Source organism: Harpia harpyja, chromosome Z (assembly GCF_026419915.1).
Source record: "Harpia harpyja isolate bHarHar1 chromosome Z, bHarHar1 primary haplotype, whole genome shotgun sequence".
In the NCBI taxonomy this organism is placed as follows: Eukaryota; Metazoa; Chordata; class Aves; order Accipitriformes; family Accipitridae; genus Harpia; species Harpia harpyja.
The window spans coordinates 103433413-103454024 of NC_068969.1; the positions used below are offsets into that span (position 1 = coordinate 103433413).

General features: G+C 37.3%; 1 protein-coding gene across 2 annotated transcripts in view; it reads right to left on the reverse strand.

The window, feature by feature from the left end:
- Window positions 1–20155, reverse strand: part of SLC1A3 (solute carrier family 1 member 3) — a 70101-nt gene extending 49946 nt beyond the window's left edge. The window contains exons 1-2 of one of the 2 annotated variants that reach the window (XM_052778318.1): window positions 19955–20155; window positions 18089–18363 (exon numbers count right to left, since the gene is read on the reverse strand). In XM_052778318.1, coding sequence (XP_052634278.1) covers window positions 18089–18269 — 181 coding nt within the window. In that variant the 5' untranslated portion in view covers window positions 18270–18363; window positions 19955–20155. Of the gene's footprint in view, window positions 1–18088; window positions 18364–18774; window positions 18906–19954 lie in introns of those variants that run through there. The other variant, XM_052778319.1, reaches the window with a different exon arrangement.
- Between the last annotated feature and the right edge of the window lie 457 nt (window positions 20156–20612).

Below are 20612 nucleotides of genomic sequence, written 5' to 3' on the forward strand. Positions count from 1 at the left end.
TTTGTCTTGCTGGGAACAGATAAATGGTGCTTGAGATATATTTACCCAGGGAAGCCATAGACGGCTGAGTATAGCAACCTAAACTTCTCAGCTAGAACTTTTTGTAGATTTTGTCCTGTACTTGGCACCAACTGCTTTATTTGCTTATTTGGTTATTATTTGGTTAATTGACATAACTATTTACAATTTACTGAATGTTAAATGGTTTGGTGCCTATCTGCCTATCTATATCCAGCCAGGCAACACATGGCTTTTTCTGGAACACCTTAGCCATACAGATGGTGAAACTCAACTATCCCTCCTTCCCATTCCTGACTCCATGCTCTTCTCCACTGTCTAGTACTGGCATTTGTGCTAACAGTGGCTGTATAGAAAGTTGGATCAGAGAATTAATCCTGCTGCAAAAAGAATTTATTTTACTGGGTTAATTTTCAGCCAGGTCAATTCCCTGAGGTAATTTGTTTGCGTGGCTGCCCAAGTGTTGGTATCTTCACAAGGGAATAGGTAGAAGTAGACTTAGGTTTCCTAAAACTTTTCATGAAACTGCATCCTCAGTGCTGTTAGGCAGCAGATAATTCAAGTTCACTTCTAGATCATGTTAGAACTTGGGTATATCCTGAAGATGCCATAACATTGAAGGCTTCTGGAAACTGCTAATTCCAATTCTTAATCACTTTGTGGTTTTGCTTTTTTTTTTTATCAGATTTTAGATTGGTACATCCATGCAGCAGATAATATCTTCACGCCAAATTCTACTAGCTAAAATATGCTGTTATGCCTCCTACACTAGCTTATTGCCATCTGCTGATGTAAGGAAACAGCTATAACTCTCATGTTAGTGACGCCTGTCTGTCTGATCATGCTGTTAGGGACTTCAGCAGGTTAAGTTAGAGGAGTCCAGAAATGTCTTGTGTAGGACAGAAAATCTCAGTGTTACAGGATGGGAGAAAGTGAATAGAGCACAATTGGAACCAAGCACAGAGTTCACACTATGGAAGAGAGCACTGGGACTAGAAGGCATTTGTTTTAGTCTCATTCATGTTCTATAGAAAAAAGTGCACTTTGCATAAATGATGTATTTAGGTAAAAGTAGACCATAAAATGCATAGTGGAAGGGCCTCTGAATTATTCTTGATTAAAAGACCTGCCTTAGAGTTTCCCTTCTTTTCAGTAAGGTTTTAAATCCCACTGCAGTGTTACTCATTACTTTTTTTTTATATGGGAAACACATTTCTCAGATATAAGGAATCCATCTGGACCCTTTGTTTCTGCACTTAATGAGCACTACATTTGACAACTGGATAACAAGCAAATAGAGCTAGACCAGTTTCTTACTTGGGCCACAGTCCTGCAATTAGTTCCACATGAATTAATCTCTGCACTAGTACAAAGCCTCACTGAAGTTAGTAAGGGTTTCTGAGGCTGCTATAAGAACTAGACCTTATGCTATACTATAAGGGCTTGATTATCTGGTCCACTACTGTCCAAGCAGTACAAAGTGGCCTAAGAGAGAATGAGGGCCTGAGTAGATGGCTGTTTGAATGAATATTATTGGTACTGAGAGCAAGTTTCTGAAGTTCCATGTAAACCTGTTGAGCGAAAAATTATTGCTTTTTTTGTCCTAAAGTGCTCTGTGCATAATTACAGGGTTGTCCAGCACTGCAGTTTACAAAAAGAATTTCTGCGATGTAGAAAAAATGTGCCCTGGTAGTGTATTCTGGTGAACTGGGTCAACACCCGATAGTTACTAATTCCTCAGCCTTTATCTTAGCACTGCGATTAATTTATACACAGTCACACCTAGCCATAAGAACCTTTCTCTGACTCAGTTTCCCTACTTGTAAAATAGGTATAGTAATAGTTGCTTCACAGATGTTTCAGAAAATTAAATGTGTTCACACAGTGATCTTAGCAGTGCAAAAAGGAATTTAAGCAAATGATTTCCTCATTGTAGTGTGTGATAATGAAAGCAGAACAGCATGATTTTACCAGTCTCTCTTGATTTTAGAATATATGGAGATGAAACTTTACTTTCTGTTCTGAGTTTAAATACCCGTATGCTGGCTATTACACCCCGTCTGACAAAGTTTTATTAACAAAAATTATGAACTTGAAAGAGAAAAGTCAAACTTGGCAAGGTAGCTTTTACTTCTTTGAATTCACTTCTCAGAAACAACATTCACAGGTTTTAAATAGTGAGATAACAGCATACAATGATGATTTAAAGGTAGACATGATGACAAAGTATCAAGATAAAATCAGGAGGTAAGACCTGGTAGGAGGTACTAAACCTTTGGAAGGTGTGCAGTATTTCAACAACCATCCACGTCTTTGTGTGTGGTAAGAGTTGTACTGCTTAGCACCCTCCACGATCAAGACTGAGATTAAATACTGGAGCTGGCCTTTCTCAGTAAGTTTCAAGCTTCTGATTAATTCTGAAAATTGTAATGAAACAAAGCCTTGTGTAAAACAAGCTCCCACAACCTGTTGTGCAGGTTTCTGTCTACCCTTTGTAACAGAAAAGAACAACTAATCAAGGCTATCAGAGCCTGACTTCTCAAATGGTAAATGGTGTACCATTTCTGCACTGCAGGGAAGAATAGATTTCTCGACAGAATTTGTGAGGCTTTTTCTGGACAAAAGTCAGTAGTGCTTGTTTAAGTTAAGGAGCTGAATTCTATATGTGTGTAAAGTTGTATAACAGAACCAAATTGCTGAATAATTTATACAGTTCATAATGAAGAAGAAAATCAGATTAGAGTTATAAAAAGATTTTTGAGGTGTTCTTGTCAGTGACATAGTCAAATTTATGGAAAACTGATTTGCAGATAATCCGGATGACAATCAGAACAATCCTTGCGCTAAACTGTTTTATTGCATTTTTATACCAATGTAGATGTTCAAAATAAAATTCAGTCTGTATGAATACACTGAAGAGAGGATTTAAAACTTGAAAGGAACAGAAGGTGAAAATGATTCTGACAGTGATGGGAATGGGATGGAAATGGCAAAAATGGCAGATAGGATTTGGGATTGCTTACTCCTAAGATAGAAAGACATTGATGAATGGCCTAGGGTTTTTGTGTTGCATACATGAAACAGGTTGCACACCTACACATGGGTTTAAAACACCACATCAGTAAAAAAGAAAAGAACCATAACTCTTAGAAGATGAGAGATGGGGCTTTACCCTGGTCTAACTGCTCATTCAAGAACTTTAAGGAAGCTTAACTCTATCCTCCTCTCTGGCCTACTTAGAAGAATTAGATATATAAATTCAATAGAGAGGATTTTTTTTTTCACTCCTTCAAATAATTCATAATTTTAAGAGAATAAGGAAGCTCCTAATTGGCATGATGGTTTTAAGTGAACAATAGCAGCCATTTCATGAAATAAATGAAGTCTCAGGTTTTAAAATGAATCCTTATGATCTTCTGGTCTCTCTTATTTCAGAAACACACAGAAATTAAGACCATACCATTATTTGGAGTTAATATTTTTTACAGTGTCCATGCTCTCTCCTGTATTTTCACGCAGAAAGTAGAAAATCTAGCAGTTTTACTTTTTAATTTGTTAAAAATCACTCAATTATATTTCAAGAGGAAACTACTAGGTGGTATACTAATGACCGTGCAAAAGCTGCCCTTTCTGTATTAGTGCTTGCTTGTTCAAAGAGAACACACCAATGAGTTACATACAATTCAGCTTTTTACCAGTAAATCTCAAAACACTTAAATGAGGTCCATATCAATATCCTTTTCTTTAATAGATGAGGTACAAACTTACTTTTTCTTTTCCAGCAGGGAATAGAAAACTTCATAACAACTGGAAAAGAATACCTTAAAAAAGGTAGAACGGTGCACTAAAGTAACGGCTGTTAATAGTGCTCTTCCAGAAAACCTTGTAACCAGCAAGTAAATAACGTTTTGTTTTATAACAGAAATTGGTCTAAAGCCAGTAAGAGAATCAGGCTCCTTCCAGTTTAATGGGACATTGTATATTTTTGTTAGCTGAACAGCCATTTCATTCTTATGTTCCTGCAGAGCTCTGGAATGAATGCTTTTGTTCTTTGCGTCATTTGTTTCTGCTTAATTTACCATTTTGTTCTGACACCTTTTCTTCTAACAACCAGTTTCAGATAAGGCCGCAACTATATTTACTCGAGACAAACAGGTAAATAACTTCTCTAGTGATAAGAAATACTTTAAGTTGCTGACAAAATCACAATCGTTCTTAATCTCTTTCTTTTCTTGCCACAAGAACCCCAGACTCGCCAATTCACTTGCATGCTTTTGATTTTCATCTTTTTTTCCAGATAATTTTATATTGAACCTTCCCCCCACTTCCACCCTCCCTTCCATATCACCCCACTCCTTCTTTACTTTCTGGTTTTCCTTATGTAGGTAGAGAGGTATGTTCCCTTTGAAACCATTTTGTTGAACCTAAATACTAGGTACTTAACCCAAATATTCAATACCTAAATACTGCAGCAGTCTTTTTTTTGTGATTATTTTGTTACTTTTACTGATTTTGTCTTAAAGATTAGTTATTATTATGCTAATTATTGTTTAGTGCTAACTAGTTAGTTTTTTTACTCAATTCATTTAATTTAGGACTGCAGCAGAGTTACTGCTCTTAATCATTTGAGAACTACTTCTTGTATTATACAGTCATCAGTGCTGCCTTATTAGTGACCTTTTTTGTCCTAAAGGTGTAGGATTATGACCCTCTTTAAACATTCTTCACACAAAGTATATTTGATGGGATAACCTAAAAAGCACTTTATGAGTCTTCATTCCAAGAAAGGAGAAATGCCCTTGCTTCAGGAGATACAGTTACAGGCTCTTTTGTCCAAGTCCTGTGGTAGGCAAATAACTAAGGTAAGGAAGGGCATGTATGGCATCAAGCTGAGGGGAATAATGCTGTGGAGAGCACCAAATTGCTACAGCCAGGAAGAGTCTACAATTTAAGCTGATCTTTTTTATAGAATAGAATAGAATAGAATAGAATAGAATAGAATAGAATAGAATAGAATAGAATAGAATAGAATAGAATAGAATAGAATAGAATAGAATAGAATAGTATAGAGCAGAACAGAACAGGATAAGATAGGATAGGATAGGATAGAACAGAACAGAACAGGATAAGATAGGATAGGATAGAACAGAACAGGATAGGATAGGATAGAACAGAACAGGATAGGATAGAATAGAACAGAACAGGATAGGATAGAATAGAACAGAATAGAATAGAATAGAATAGAATAGAATAGAATAGAATAGAATAGAATAGAATAGAATAGTTCAGTTGGAAGGGGCCTACAACAATCATGTAGTCCAACTGCCTGACCACTTCAGGACTGACCAAAAATGAAAGCATGTTATTAAGGGCATTGCCAAAATGCCTCTAAACACTGACAGGCTTGGGGTATTGACCACCTCTGTAGGAAGCCTCTTCCAGTGTTTGACCACCCTCTTAGTAAAGAAATGCTTCCTCATGTCCAGTCTGAACCTCCCCAGATGCAGCTTTGAACCATTCCCACATGTCCCGTCACTGGATCCCAGGGAGAAGAGCTCAGCACCTTCCTCTCTGCTTCCCCTCCTCAGGAAGCTGCAGAGAGCAATGTGGTTGCCCCTCAGCCTCCTTTTCTCCAAACTAGACAAATCCGAAGTCCTTACTTCAATGCAATTGTACTTGTCAGATACTGAGATGAGCTGATTTGGGGGCTAAACCAGGGAGGAGTTATTTTTTACTGGGTTAGTTTTCTGCCAGATTAGTTCCCTGGACCCGTTTACTGCTGTGCTAGATGACGGTGGTGCTGGTGTAATGGCAAGGAAAGAAAGCAAACATTTGGGGGTGGAAATACGCAGCCAGGGACAGAGGTAGGACTGGCTTAATCAATCACAGAAACATACCCTTAAGCAACCTTATCGGTTACTCTTCCTATGGCAATCCAGAACTGGAGCTAATAGGTAGCTTAAAATTCCTTCAGTTCTCTTCTTCTGAGGCTGAATTTAGAATAAATGTTTTCCACATGAACTTGATTCTCTGTTTCAGACCTGAAGAAGACCAAGTATCAATTGGCTTAATAAACTAGCTGTTATTCCTCTACAGCTCTCATCTAACAGAGACCCAGCAGAGAATCTCACATGTATAGGTGTCTATATCTTTGTGTGATATGTACCTTCTCTTTTAACTGGATGATGCCAGTGCAGCAGAGAGCTTAAGGACCTGTGCTCCAAGCAGCTTTTATAGGTGGCTGTACTGAAGTGGAATATGGGTTAATTTGGACACAAATAGCTACCTCTCCTTTGCTTGAGAGATAGTACGAGGGAAGCCATGGGAGAAGTACCATAGAAGAGCTAGATATCCTAGACATGACTGGGATCCAGAAGATCCCAATGATATGATATATTGTGGTATGGGATGGTTCTGGCAGCAAAGTGATACCTTACAACTTGTTGACAATTCTGTTGGGAAGAATGAACTACCTGGTTTACCTGTATATAAAACGCACACCTACTTTAGTCAGGATGCACTATACTTATTGTGCACAAATGGACTACCCATGGTAGTCCTGGATGGCACATACCGCTTTGTGGCAGGCCTGGCACTTCCTGGGAGTGCTAAAGTCATTGCCCCCAGAGTCTACTGTGCATGCATACATGCACTCTGGGACTCTCCAAGAATTCCAGTCATCAGGCAATTTAGCTGAAACTCCTGCCTCAATTAAGCTGTGAAAGATTAGAAAACACCAGGCAAAAATCCTCCAATTCCACCTGGACAGAATTCTAAAAAGAGACATGTCCAGAGAAAAGCAAATGTGTAGTTACACTGATGTCAAAGAGCTGTTCCCTGCATCAGAACAGAAGTCAGTGTGTTACCTTTGCTCAGGGGTCTTGAGAGTGCCATGGTGCTCTCAGCTATACCGAAGAGAGACAGAGGTGCAGTGCTGCAGTCACTGTGCATCATGAACACCTGCCTCCTGAACCTGACCCTGAAGATTTGCTTTATTCGGTGAGAGTTATTACCTTCCAAAAAAAATCACACCGGACTTCTAACATCACTATTCGGTTACAATTTGCAAAGATCCAGACATATTTTGTAATATTCATTTTATGGGCATTTCGAGCTAGATTAACATAGATACATAGGAACTCAATTCACAGCTCAAAATTAAGACACTCAAAGCCTCTGCCTGCCACTGCCTAACTCTGGAGGTGCCTGAATTCCTGAAACTCCTTTACAGCTATGGCTGGGCACTTGCATGTTGTCTTTACTTGCAGACACAGCAGCACCTCCTTGGATTTTGTGGACAGAGGGCATAAGACTGGAGTCTGAAGCTGTGAGGAAGAACTGATGTAATGAAGAAATGAGTAAAATCACTGGTTTATGAGGTACTGCCTAAACCAGGACACTTCTTATTCCGCATCTGAGGATATAACAGTATCTGAGTGCTGTTAAAAAGTTTTTTAAAAAAATCACTAAAATCTGTCTCTTGCTACTTCTTGGCTCCAGTGTTACACATTTTTTCCCTTCTCTCTCTAGTTATTTGGTTCATTTGCCCTTCTTCCCCAATTAGGAGGTACTTTTCTTCCTTTGAGAACATGTCCAAAAGATTGTTCTCTTTTTATCCAACTTCTGCTTCTCTGTTTGCCTTCAAATTTTTTCTTAATTTTTCCCTTCTTTTCCTTGAACTGTTTATGTATTTATTTCTCATCTGTGATTTCTCTTTTGTTGTTATTTATAAGACAAGCAATTGCAGGGCATTTGTAGAGGATTTGGAATGAGGAAGAGTTGTCACTGCTGGCACTGAAGCAGACTGTTCTTTATGGAATAGGGACATTTTTCTTGATTTCATCCTCAGACTAAAGACTTTATTAAAAGACAAACTACTCCTAGTTTATGTACTCTTATTAGTCTCTGAGTTATAGAAAAAATACTTCCGCAAAAAATAACAAATAATTCCATCAAAATTCAGGAATACTCTCTTACTATGCATATAAAAAAGATCAGGCATTCACAATATATGCCAGATTGTATTTTGTGAAGTATTATTTAGAATTATAGTCCTACTCAGTGCTTTACAAAGTCACTGTAATAACTTTTTTTTCATGCCTGGGTTTACTTTGCTGCTTTACCTTTTTGAATAATGTTAATGTTTTTATCCCTTAAAGAATAGTTCCTAAAAGATAAGAAAACTGCTCTCTTAAAGTTTACATAGTTCCTTTCTTGCCTTTACTTTTCTTTCTTTTCTGTTTTTCCTCAACTGGAAGCTGACATAGTCCTTAGCAGCACTGAATTTTCTTCTTCTCTACTACAGTTTCAGCTGTCCATCCATATTATTTTCTTTTTTACAGTATAGTAACACTGAGGAATTGCAGTCAATGAGACTGAGATCCCTCAGTGCCAAGAACTTTGTGCAAACATGCTCAGAAAACAGAGCTCTACTCTGAAGAACTTCTGGTGTAGTTTAACAGAGAGCCTGAGGTTAGACCTTGATAGTTGCCTTTATTTGTTTTTTTAATTCCACCTTAGACATACACTGCAAAACAGTTCATTGTAGGCTTGGCTTCCTTGATATGCAGTTTTACACCATCATTTTTGGGACATTCATATTATGCATTCAAGTCTCTGTGGAGCTAGCCCAACTTTTCATTCCTACAAAACTACCTGTTAATTTAGCTTAGTGCTGATAGTCTAAATCTGTAACTGAGATGTTTGCCAGAGGATTAAGTGTTTTGTTGAATCAAGATATGCCTATGCCAGAATGGCCTGAGTAATGGAACACAACTCACGTGGCAGACTTTGTTAAAAGATTTTAAAGAATCTTCTTTATCCAGTGTTTTGCTGACAAATGCAAACAACCTGGAGAGACTGAGAGGAAGTGTTTCCTGTTGTAGAATACAAGACTTTTGTTACATAAGGTGTAAGCATTACAGGAATCCTTTATTTATGCTTGATTTATCATTCAGTGAATTCCTTTGAGAAGGAAATTAGGTTCATGACTGAAATTCATGGAATCATGTTACTATCTTTTTAAAAAGATAGCTAGGATGCTTTCAGTCCCTAGATGTTTAATTTTGCTAGTTGAGCCACTTCATCCCTAAAAACCTCAGTATGACTATGAAACTATTCATAACTAGAACCTTCTATCTGTTTAGTTTACAGGTCAACAGCTCTTTCAACACATGAATTTCCAAAAGTGTTTTATTTCAGTTGATTAAAAAGAGGTTTCATGCCTAACTTCTTGTGAGTTAACTCATCTGAAGGATATGTTGTAGCATAGAGGATTAATTTAGATGTAGTCTCCATATAGGTTATGATACCTTTCTTCTCACTGTTAGGTGTTATTCAGAATGGCAGAATTTGCCTACCTTAAAGGTCACAAAAATGGCAAAGGGAAACTGGCACCTGGAACAATACTTAATTACACAGTAAGTACCTGAGTCCAAATCCTGAACTTCAAAGTCTCTCTAAATAAGATTAGTTCTGGATATGCATAAAGTTAGTGGGCAGTTCTCCGTTTGTTTTGGAAGACCCCTCGCTTCTCACTGTTGTGCTTGTATTTTTCTCAGAATCGCCATGACCTAAACATCTATTTGCCTAATTCCAGGCTAAGTCCCGTGGATCTAGAAACTGAACACAACTGACACACACATGCAGAGAATCACCTGGATTTGGGATGCCCTGTGTTCCTGTTCTTACTCAGGGGATTACTTCACAGCCTGGGACTCCCTGTCACAGATTAATGTTTTAGCCATTAGGTTAAAACATCATGCTGCCTTTTGCTCTCTTGGCATATGTATTTGCCTTTAGAAATCTTGCATTTCCTTCTGCCTGATGACAACTTTGAAAGGAATAGTGGAGTTACATCCCCCTGTAATTTGCCTTCTGAAAGGAAAAGAGTAAGCCAATTCCTCAAGCACTGCTGACACCATTCCCAAGGTGAGGGCTCTTGTGCTTCTGGATCTTGACTAGGTGAAAATATCTGGCATGGTCCTTCCTGACTCACTCAGAAAGGAGTGGGAGTAGGAACGCAAACCTGTTTGTTTGTTTGTTTGTTTGTTTGTTTGTTTGTTTGTTTGTTTTTCTCCTGGCAAGTTTTAGGCAGTTATATGCTTAGCTTGTGGACTTGTGGGGTTATTCTTTTCAGTTTCCTGGCTCTTGCTCATGCACTAAAAAGACACCCAGGTCTGAGATTTGGATTCCATATGCAGCTTCCTTTGCTTATGTTTTAGGTTTTGAAGGACTAGATTGTACATCTATGTTTGCTTAACATATGTATTCCCAAGTCAAAATTATTTTAAAAGACACCAAAATATATGTAGTAGCCTTATTTATCAACTGCCTTTTGTTAGTACACCCAAGAATTCCCTGATTAATAGTCCTGCTATACTCTTACAAAAGCAGTTTTATTCTTTTTGTGAATTTAGTCCTCGTGAGTGGTAAAACCAGAGGATTTACTAGAGCTGGTTTGAGAGACTAGCTTATGTTTCAGTGTAAATAATGCTTCACACTTAAGGCCCACTTTTTTAGACTTCTTTTGAATAAATGAATTTTCAGTTATGCCAAGTTACAGTAAATGGTGAAAAATAAGCACACACTTTGTAACTGTCAAGCTGATTTCCATTTATGATCTTCTATCCATGCTAATAGAAAATACATAGACGTATCAAATTTCAAGCAAGAAAATGCATTTCTTCAATGTACAGAATTGAACAAGAATTCAAAAGGTGCATATAACTGCTGCTACAATAAAGGACATGGAAGAACAATCACAAAATATGAGTAACAGTAACACTTTGTTATCCACCTCATTCTCCTGTTACCATTCTGGTTTTCTTTGCCTTTTTTCCTCCTTTTAACTGTTTTCCTTTTCACTGTCGTACAGTTCACCGGACCTATTATTTTCCTCTTCTGTTAAAAAATGCTTTGTAAAATCTATCATCAAAATATATTTCTTTTGTATGGATTTTAAAAGTTACACAGGCTGTGGTTTTGTCCTGTGGATTAAAAGTACAACAGTGTCAGTACAACTTCAAGTCTGATAGGTTGATATAATAAATAGAATAATCCAGCTCTTAGTAAAATTTCTCTGGAATAATTTCTATTTGTTCTTTCCATATTTGTCATAGTTTCTTTCCTATTCCATACCACCTATTTTTGTTGTATTAATGACTAATTTAAAACTCCTTGGTCAGAAGCCTAGCTGTTTTCAAATACACATTGTTGATAGCACAGCATATTCTATGAACACCACAGTTGGACAAATTAGTATAGGAGGAAGAAATCTCTTAGCTCCTTGCTATTTTTTTTATCACTTGTATTGCCTTATTGCTCCAAAGCTCCAGGTTGAACTGAGCTGTAATATGCTGAGAAACAAATATATGTCAAAATACACTAAATCCCAAAAATCATAGAATCATTTAGTTTGGAAAATACCTTTAAGATCATCAAGTTCAACCATTAACCTAACACTGCCAAGTCCACCACTAAACCATGTCCCTGAGTGCCACATCTACATGTCTTTTAAATACGTCCAGGGCTCGTGACTCCACCGCTTCCCTGGGCAGCCTGTTTCAATGCTTGACAGCCCTTCTGGTAAAAAAATTTTTCCTAATATCCAACCTACATCTCCCCTGCTGCAACTTGAGGCCATATCCTCTCGTCCTATCTCCAGCCACCTGACAGAAGAGACCAGCACCCACCTCACTACAACCCCCTTTCAGGTAGATGTAGAGAGCAATAAGGTCTCCCCTCAGCCTCCTTTTCTCCAGGCTAAACAGCCCCAGATCCCTCAGCCGCTCCTCATCAGACTTGTGCTCCAGGCCCCTCACCAGCTTGGTTGCCCTTCTCTGGACACGCTCCAGCACCTCCATGTCTCTCCTGTAGTGAGGAGATTACTGAGTTGTAATCTGAAACTGAATGAAATATGAAATCTGAAGGGAATGGACAGTAAATGAAAGAAATTGGGAGGATGGAGAGAGGATATATACAGCTAATGTGACTGGATGGATTATTTCATGCAGTTCGTGGTTCCAGAACATTTGACTTTTTTAACAAGGCATGAAAAAATAAAAAAGTCAGTATCTCTCAGCAACTGATCTAGAAGTCAATGCTACAGTACAAATTATCACAATGCCTGCATTTATATCTTACTTTCTTAGCAGCCTTATTAACATCCAGGAGATCTAATTTCTTTATTTACTTGTCTTTAATATTGGATTTCTTTGTATAGTTTTTCAAATGCACTTTATCTTGATTCACCTAAAAAAGATAAGTATTTTATAAAAATATTTTTTCTTCGGTACCATAAAATCTCTGGAAACTTTTAGATGCCAGGTTATTTCAAAAAATTGTGTGAGAAATTTAAGCCACGTGAATTAAAGTTTCAGGTATTCATAAACAACTGAACATGCCATCTTCAGCTACACCTTCGTTGTGGCCAACTCAAAAGCATTCCAGTGCAGATGACAACTCATTCTAGCTTTACAATAGCTAGGGTGCTAGTAAGGATCATTTACTCAGCATCCAAATAATTGGCACCTTGCTTATGATTTTGTACTGCTTTGCAGTCGCCATAGTGACTACTGTGCATGACTACAGAAAAGTGGAAAGGACCAGCAAGCCGTAATACTAGTTCATTTGATGCTGAAATGTCTTTTCAGTCCCTTTTGATGCTCAACAGAACCGTTTTTTTGACAGTCTTTGAGATGACCTCTGTTTCTGTTGTAACATATCTTTTGATAGCATGATTGTCATATCCTACTGGCATTCAGGGGATTTTCTTGTAACATCTCTGAGAAACCACATAAGCATCCTAAATGTCTCATGCAGTTACTGTCCTGCATTCCACCCACAATAGCCTTGAAGTCTGCTTTGTAAGAAGTGGTATTACATAAATAAATTTAAATTTAATTTCTAGAGAGAATTTTGAGAATCTCACCTTCCTTTTCACAAGCTGTATGAAAAGTCCAGTGAATGTATGTTTCTCTGGATTGTTTTATGACCACTGAGACACACTACTTTTGAGTACCAGTTTGCAAATCCACTGATTTGACAATTTAGAGGAAATAAGACAGTAGTAAGTCTATATTTAGTACATTTTGTATCTTTACTGTGCATATATGCAGAGCTGCTGTCTCCAGAATGCACAACTGTGATTCACAGAGTAGCCAAGTTTATTGTTGTTACTCTGTGCCACGTACGGCAGTCCAACAACCAGTGCTGTTTCTATGGTAAGAAATTAAGATTATGGTAATTAATTAACATAGTTTTATTTTGTAAGTAACTGCTGAATTAGCGTACCATTTGTATTTCACAGTCTGACTTTCATTACTGGCTACTTAACAGTAGAATTAAAGATCTTTCTATTTCTATACTTTTTCTCCCTTTTGAAAAGGATCATATCTTTTAAATTTTTAAGTGTTATTCTGGATCTTATGGTATCTGTTTGTTTTTTTCATAAAATTATAACTATTTCTTAATTTCAAAAAGAATTAAGGTTTTGCTTAGAAATTTTTTCAGAATATTACTTAGGAAGGTTTTGTGACTCAAGAGCAAAAGCAGTTGTGCCGGGCAGGTTCTTTAGGAGAGCACTGGGACAGCGGCAACCTCTGAGTTCAGCATAAATAGAATTAATTTCTCCTTAGCTGTACCCAAAATATCTTGATTTTCTTCTATATATCTTAATCTTTTGTCTGGTGTCACGTTTCTGTCTTTATGCTTTAACATATTCTCTCACCTAGGACTCACCTCCTACAGCTATTTCTCCTGTAGTGTTGGATCTTTGCTTTGTTCTCATGCAAATTTTACCAAGGCTGCCTTAGGCATTGTAATCGTGTTCATTGTCAGTGTGTAATGGGGTCAAATACCCTTCACTGGGTATGTCAGCTTCAGTCTTCAGTGGATACAGAGGATCTGCCAGTAGCAGAAAAAGTGTCGATTCAACATACAAGAGACTGTCTTTTTTGTGGGCATTATCCAGGATTCTGTCTACCTGAGTATTACAGACTTGTACCTCTTAGTACTCGTTCTAAACTATTGTTCAGACCAGGAGTGTGTTGAGATAGGAGAATCTCTACTCTGCACAGCTTTTCACTGTTCAGATATTTTAGGGGGGTTGCAGGAGTTTTTTCCTTCTGTATTATGAATGATCATCTGCAGGCTTTATTTATCTCTTTGCTGTTTTCAGGGGCATATGGACATTGGCAATGACTTCATCTTTCCTGTCTTCCTATACTTTTAACTAGGTTTGTTTATAAAGATGTTGGAAAGTTTTGGAATCATATATGGTGCATGCTGTTGTAGAACAGATGTATGGCCCTGTGTACATCTCACATTTATTGTGACTGGGTTCAATGACACAGCCAGTCCTGTGCTCCTTTTGGTAGACAGGTAGCCAGAAAACAGAACTGGATCCATCACCGTACTCCTTGAATGTCCCAGTGGACAACTGCAGCATATAACTTTGGTGGTGTAAAGAGGATTTTAGCTAACAATTTGGAGCTATAATGGCTTCATAACTATGCAGAAACTGCTTTTTATAGTACTTGCTCCACAAACTCCCTCTACTTCACTGAGCCCCTCAATTAAACAGTATTTCTCTGTGAACAGCTTCTCAGGATGTCTGCTCAGCAGCAATGTGTGTCTCAATCATTCCTTGAGTACAAGTTCAGAATCCACAGGAGATTCTTTGGCATTTAGGAGTCCTGCCAGAGTAAAGTCTGGACTCCTGTGGCATTTTTGGAAAATGGGAGGTAAGTAGCAGAGAATCAAGACAGTCTGCTGAAGGAAGGGCATCTGAAAGGAAGGCATTTTGGGGACAGGATGATGGAGCTAAATAGCGTGGGAGAGAGGGCATTGCCTGAGATTTTGCCAGTAATTTGGCTAGCACTTCAAAGTTTGCAAGACTTCCTGCAGATTTTCCATGAGCCACCATGACCCCTAGCCTACCTTAAATTGCTCCTGGTCATCGTGACTCTCTGAATTTACCAGTGGTCAGCTTCCCAAGTTTGCCTCACATAATTGCTCTCATCTGTTGGCTTTTGCCAAGATCCACTGCAGAAAATGAATGTAATATTTCTAGGTGTACCAGAAGAATCTGAAAAACTGTATCATAACTCACTTACTGACCATGCTTTTCTCAAAGTTTCTCAAAGGGTTTGAAAGCAGTTTAAATTTCACTAAAAATAACAACAACGATGATAATGATGATGTGCTAGACAGACCCTCCCTATGCAGAATGTGAAGTCAGAAGGACCTTCATGAGGTTTTTAGGAAATGGAGAATAGTGCTAAGTAATTCTCAACATGAATTATAACTTCTTGCATTTTAATCATTAGGTTTTTAGAGATTAGTTGGTTGTGTGTTGTAGCACCTAGTGAATTTAGTTTAGAATTCAGTTCAGAATTCCATTCAGAATCAGAGTAACAGCAGAATTTAGGGTAGATGGCTGTATTTCTCCTTACCATGTGAATGCCAGAAAATCTCTACTCTCTCTGCAAAATATCAGTATGTAACACAAACAAATGCATGTTGCAGTTGCCCACTTCATAACAAAGTACATGTTGCCACAGACACAAACTCAAGTGCCTATTATAAACTACAGTCCTGAAACTGGCCTAAGACTCATGATCCTATCCACTTAACCTCTACCAGCATCAATCCTGCTCAGCAAAGAAATCAGAAATGCTCTATTAAATAGGCTTTTTTCATGTCAGTCCTTTGACAAGAGGCCTGAAATAAATGTTTCTGAAGAAGTGTTGCTCTCTAAAGCTAACGTTTTGCTTTTCCTGAATTTAGTCTTTATGAAAATTGCTGGACTAACTACCCTAAAAACTGATGTCAACTGTCTGTTTAGATTACAGAGAGCTTTAAGCATCATTTCTTGTAATAATTCAATCCTGGCCAGAGCGTAGTTTGGTTTCCACCTACACCCACATCCAAACATCTCTGATAAGACTGCTAACTGGTGGATTGATTTCACAATGTTGATTACTGTCTGCTAAGAAAGGGATCAAGCCCACCATTTGATTTTCCACAGATCACCAAACAACTGAGAGATGGTAACAATTTAGTCCTTGCCAAACTAGACAGATGGAGTTCAACCACTGAGCTTTTTCCAAACTCTTTGTTCCCTACTTTCAAATATTTCCACAACAGCAAAAAAACTCCCTCCAAAACCCAAATCTTACCTTTTTATCAGCTACCAGGTGTAAACTTACTGTTCTAATAACATATATGTACTGTAAAATTACACCACAAATAACAAATGTGAGAAAATTTTGGAGTATTCCATTGTAATAATGAGAAGACTTTTTTCCACATATTATACCAGATATGTCTATACATTCCTAAGCAGAATTGGAGCAGCCAGCTCATCCTAGGCTGCACATTTTCATTAATTCTCCAACTTGTATTTCAGCCTTACTGGTACTCTGCCATTGCTGTAGGTGGTAGTGGAGCTGTGGGCAGACGTTTGTCACTAGTCACCCAAAGCTAATTGGAACATGCAATAACAGTAGAAACACTCGTACAGCCTGCGTTTCTGTTCCCACATTGCCAAATTTATGGGAGTCACAATGGAGCTAGATGACAGTGAAAAGTTGCAACAGCACATTGGTCTTGTGCAGTATAAGCAGGTGACAATCTAAGAATTGCATTCCTTTGAGATCGGACAGTGTTTCAAAACTTGCTTAATTTGTTCTGCCTTTTGTGTCCATTGTAGATAAAATGCCTACATTTTTTACCCCTGATATTAATGGTTTTTTTGCATTGAACAAGTTCTTATTTAGGAATTCAAAGCACTTGTAATCAAATACTATTGATAAATATGAGAGACTGACAGTTCTGTTATAGCAACAAAGTATATTTTACCAATATGCAAATTAATATAATTGTCTCCCAGAAGAAGACCATCAAAACTGAAATTAATTTAAAATAACCCTGCAGATGTGGTATCAAGGAACAATAATGGTAAAGCACTAAAATTTTACTTCCTGAAGCAACAATAATGGTAAAGCCCTAAAATTTTACTTCCTGAAAAAGCTGTAGAAACATAGCAAGCAGATTTATACAGAACAGCATTATCAAGGACATTAGGGCCTACATCGGTGTAGGATATGTACCGTTATCTTTAAGTGCTAACATATAGGTTTTCATGAGCAGATTCACAGTTTTATATTTTAAACTAATTAGAAAATAAAAATGAAAGTAGTACAGTAAAGCCATAATGTTCTTTCTCACACTATAAAGAATGGTATTTCATGAAACATATGGTGTCATTTAGAAAATCTGTAGTTAAAGGAAAACTACCAAAACTGATCACATAGTTATATAAAGAAAAATTTGTTTAAAAAATTGTATGTTTTTCTCAGAAGATTCTCTTTCTAATGTAAATTCAAAAAGTGTAGCAGTATTTTAAATTTACATTTTGGTGCATTCCAAATCTAAATGCTGTTTGATATTCTGGATTCCTCTCCATATACTCTAAAAAGGCATTTAATCAGGTGCTATCTTGCAGTCCTTTGAATAAGGAACATTGCCACTGTTGCCCCAATTGCATCTGAAAGATGCATGTGTAAGATTGTGAATGACTGAGAGAGCATAAGCTTGTACTTATGTTTGATTGTTTTGCATTTATCAAGGGAAAACTGAAAAGATTGAGGCTCTAATATACACCTTTGCTTGAAAATGTCACTTCATTCATTGAGGACTTTGCTTGTCACTGCAAGGTGTTATTTTTTGATAGATTAGGTAAATAAAAGTTACATCCTGAGCATTTTGCTGCAGCTGGCTTTGGTAGAAAAAGATGTAATTTAAAACATTCAATTCAGTTATTGTATCTGATTTTTTAAGAGAAAAATCCATAAACCAATTTATTTTTTTCACCAAAATTCTCCTTAGGGATACTAGAATAATTAAACTTCAACATGCAGCTTTCAAGGCCACAACTCTACAAGTCAGAACATTCTTATCACTGCAGAAGAATTTGGGACCTCATTTGTAATGCAAATCACCCAGGCAAATCGTCATTGTCAAATGCACCTGAGAACAGAATATTCCTGTTGAACAAATTACTCACCAAGAATCACAGCAACAACCGTGAAGAGCACAAAGGCATTCCTCAATAGATAACTTTTAACATCATCCTTTGTTATGCTCTGCACTTTTTTTTTCGCCAAAAGTGTACGTTTCCGGACTCCTTGCTGAATGCGTTCCATCCTACTTCCAGTTTTTGGATCTTCTCCGTTACCTTTAGTCATCTGTCTTGCAGTACGTTTTCTTTTATAATTAACTTCTGTCAATATTCCTTTAGAAAAGTGTAAGGTTCTTTTCCGTGGGAGGTACTGGAGAAACCTACAAGACAAGAAATATCAGACACTGCAATAAGATTTTAGATGAATAATTAACCATATGTTTACATGGAAGCAAATATTCTTCATGTTTCAGTAAAACTTGTATTATTTGTAATATCTAAGTTGATGATTGCAGGTTTTGATACATAGCCTCAATGACTGTTGAAGAACCCTTTGAGACGATTATATGGCCTGATCAGATATGTGTCCTGCATCTTCAGAAATTAATCTGACTTGCTGTTGTGCTGTAAAACCCAGGAGTGACATTCTTTTGCAGCCGCGAGAGGTATACTAATGTAAAATTAGTACAATTTGTAGAAGCGTAAGGTGCTATAATGTTTAAAACTATCTGTCAGGCTTACTTTTCATCTGTTCAGCAGGCCTGTATCATCTGAAAAAAATTCTAGCTCACCTTCACATTAACCATTGGAGAGAAATATTTTGCTTGAACTGGTTCGTTTAAAATGTTCTGCATTTCAGATGTTTTTAAATGGTTGAATGCATTGGCTGAATTCCTCCTTTTCACATGGCAAAACGTAGCAGGAATAGTTTGTTTATCCCTCAACCACTATTTAGAAGATATGCCTTTGACAGTTTTATGTTGATAACATTCATCTTTGAAGTGTATAAACTATTCAGAACACATCTGTAAAACATCAGAAATTATATTCCACTTAGCTTGTCGCTTCAGACTGTAATACAAGTTCACATTGCAAAGTAATGCCTGACAGCAGTTATGGGGGTAAAACCTGATTTTAAGAAATCACACACTGATTCAACCGTAAAATGTTTTGATATTAGAAGTCTTTCATTAGGACATTATTTTTCATTTTTAAATGGATATTTTTGTGGCTGCTTGAGATGAATTTATTTAATAATGGAGCCTGTACAAAGGTATTTTCCAGACTGAGAATCCCATTTTCTGAAGTCTTAGTTAATACACTGGCATGTTTTAATGAAGAAATTAGAAATTAATAAATGGATAGGGTTAGCTGCTTCCACTGAAATCTCTCCCCGTTTATACACAGTCCAACTCTAACATCTTACTTTTCATAAACCTAGTACTTAAATACCTTTTTTTAGGAAGCACTTAGAATATAAATACACAGGGTTTTCAAACAGCGTGTTTTAGAGGAAATACCATGTTGTAAGAAATTTGTTTTGATGGGATTTGATTGCTGCTTTTACCATACACTTCAAGATTGGCACTTTAGTGCAATATTCTTCCTGAATTTTAACTGAATGCTATATGCTTTGCTTCTTTAGAAAGAGGAAACATTCTGCGACTGAGCTAGATATTTAAATTAGTAAATATTCTAGCTTGGACACGCCTACTGTGTGCAAGCAGGATTTTTTTCAGAACAATTAATTTTAGTGTTTTGTAAAAAAAAAAGAAAAAAAGACTCGTTCACGGTGCCTTTTCTTTCCAAGATGATTAATGCAGCTAATCTGTCCTTTATAACTTACACTAAGATCAAGAAAGAACGTGGGCACAGCCGAAAGGATCATTACAGTAAGTAACATACAACGGCAGAGAGTGGAAAATTAAGACTTTGTACTCAAAACCCGACCAAATGAAACGATCAGCTCACCTTTTCAGATCTTCAGTGCTCTAAGAACACGGTGGTGGCAGGTAAGGCAGGGGTTTCCCAGCAAACACAACAGAGCTGCGGAGCTGAGCGAGCGGGAGACAGAGAAAACTGACAATCTGCATGTGCTCTGGAATACAGCAACTTACTATCACTGTAACTTAAGGAAAGGGGAGGAGACTGCTAGCCTAACTCTGAAAAAAATAAAAACCACATCAGAAAAGCGGGGAAAGCTGAGCTTCTGGAATATTGATTAGTCTTGGCAAAGTGAAAGCAGGGTCACTTTCTTTGTTTTTCTTTTTAGACCACTTTCACGCTTTGTCAGTTCAGCTTTGTTAGAAATGCAAAATCAGAACCCAGGAAGAATTGAAGGATTGCACACACACACACAGAGCAGGGGAGGCTGGAGCCCTTCTTCATTAGACATTCCAGACTGGAAATCTGAAAAGCCTAAACTTAATTATATAACACTATTCCTGTGCTTGTTTAAATAAATGGTAAAATATGTGAGCATGCTAATTTGTTCTAAAAAGAGGCTATCACGTATTTCCTAATTCTTAAAGACAGTTAGTCCTGATCTACTCTTCCCAGGGTGGGGGACCAGACATATTTTTCAGAAGCAACTGAAGCATTATCAAGAATAGAAAAAAACATAATCGGC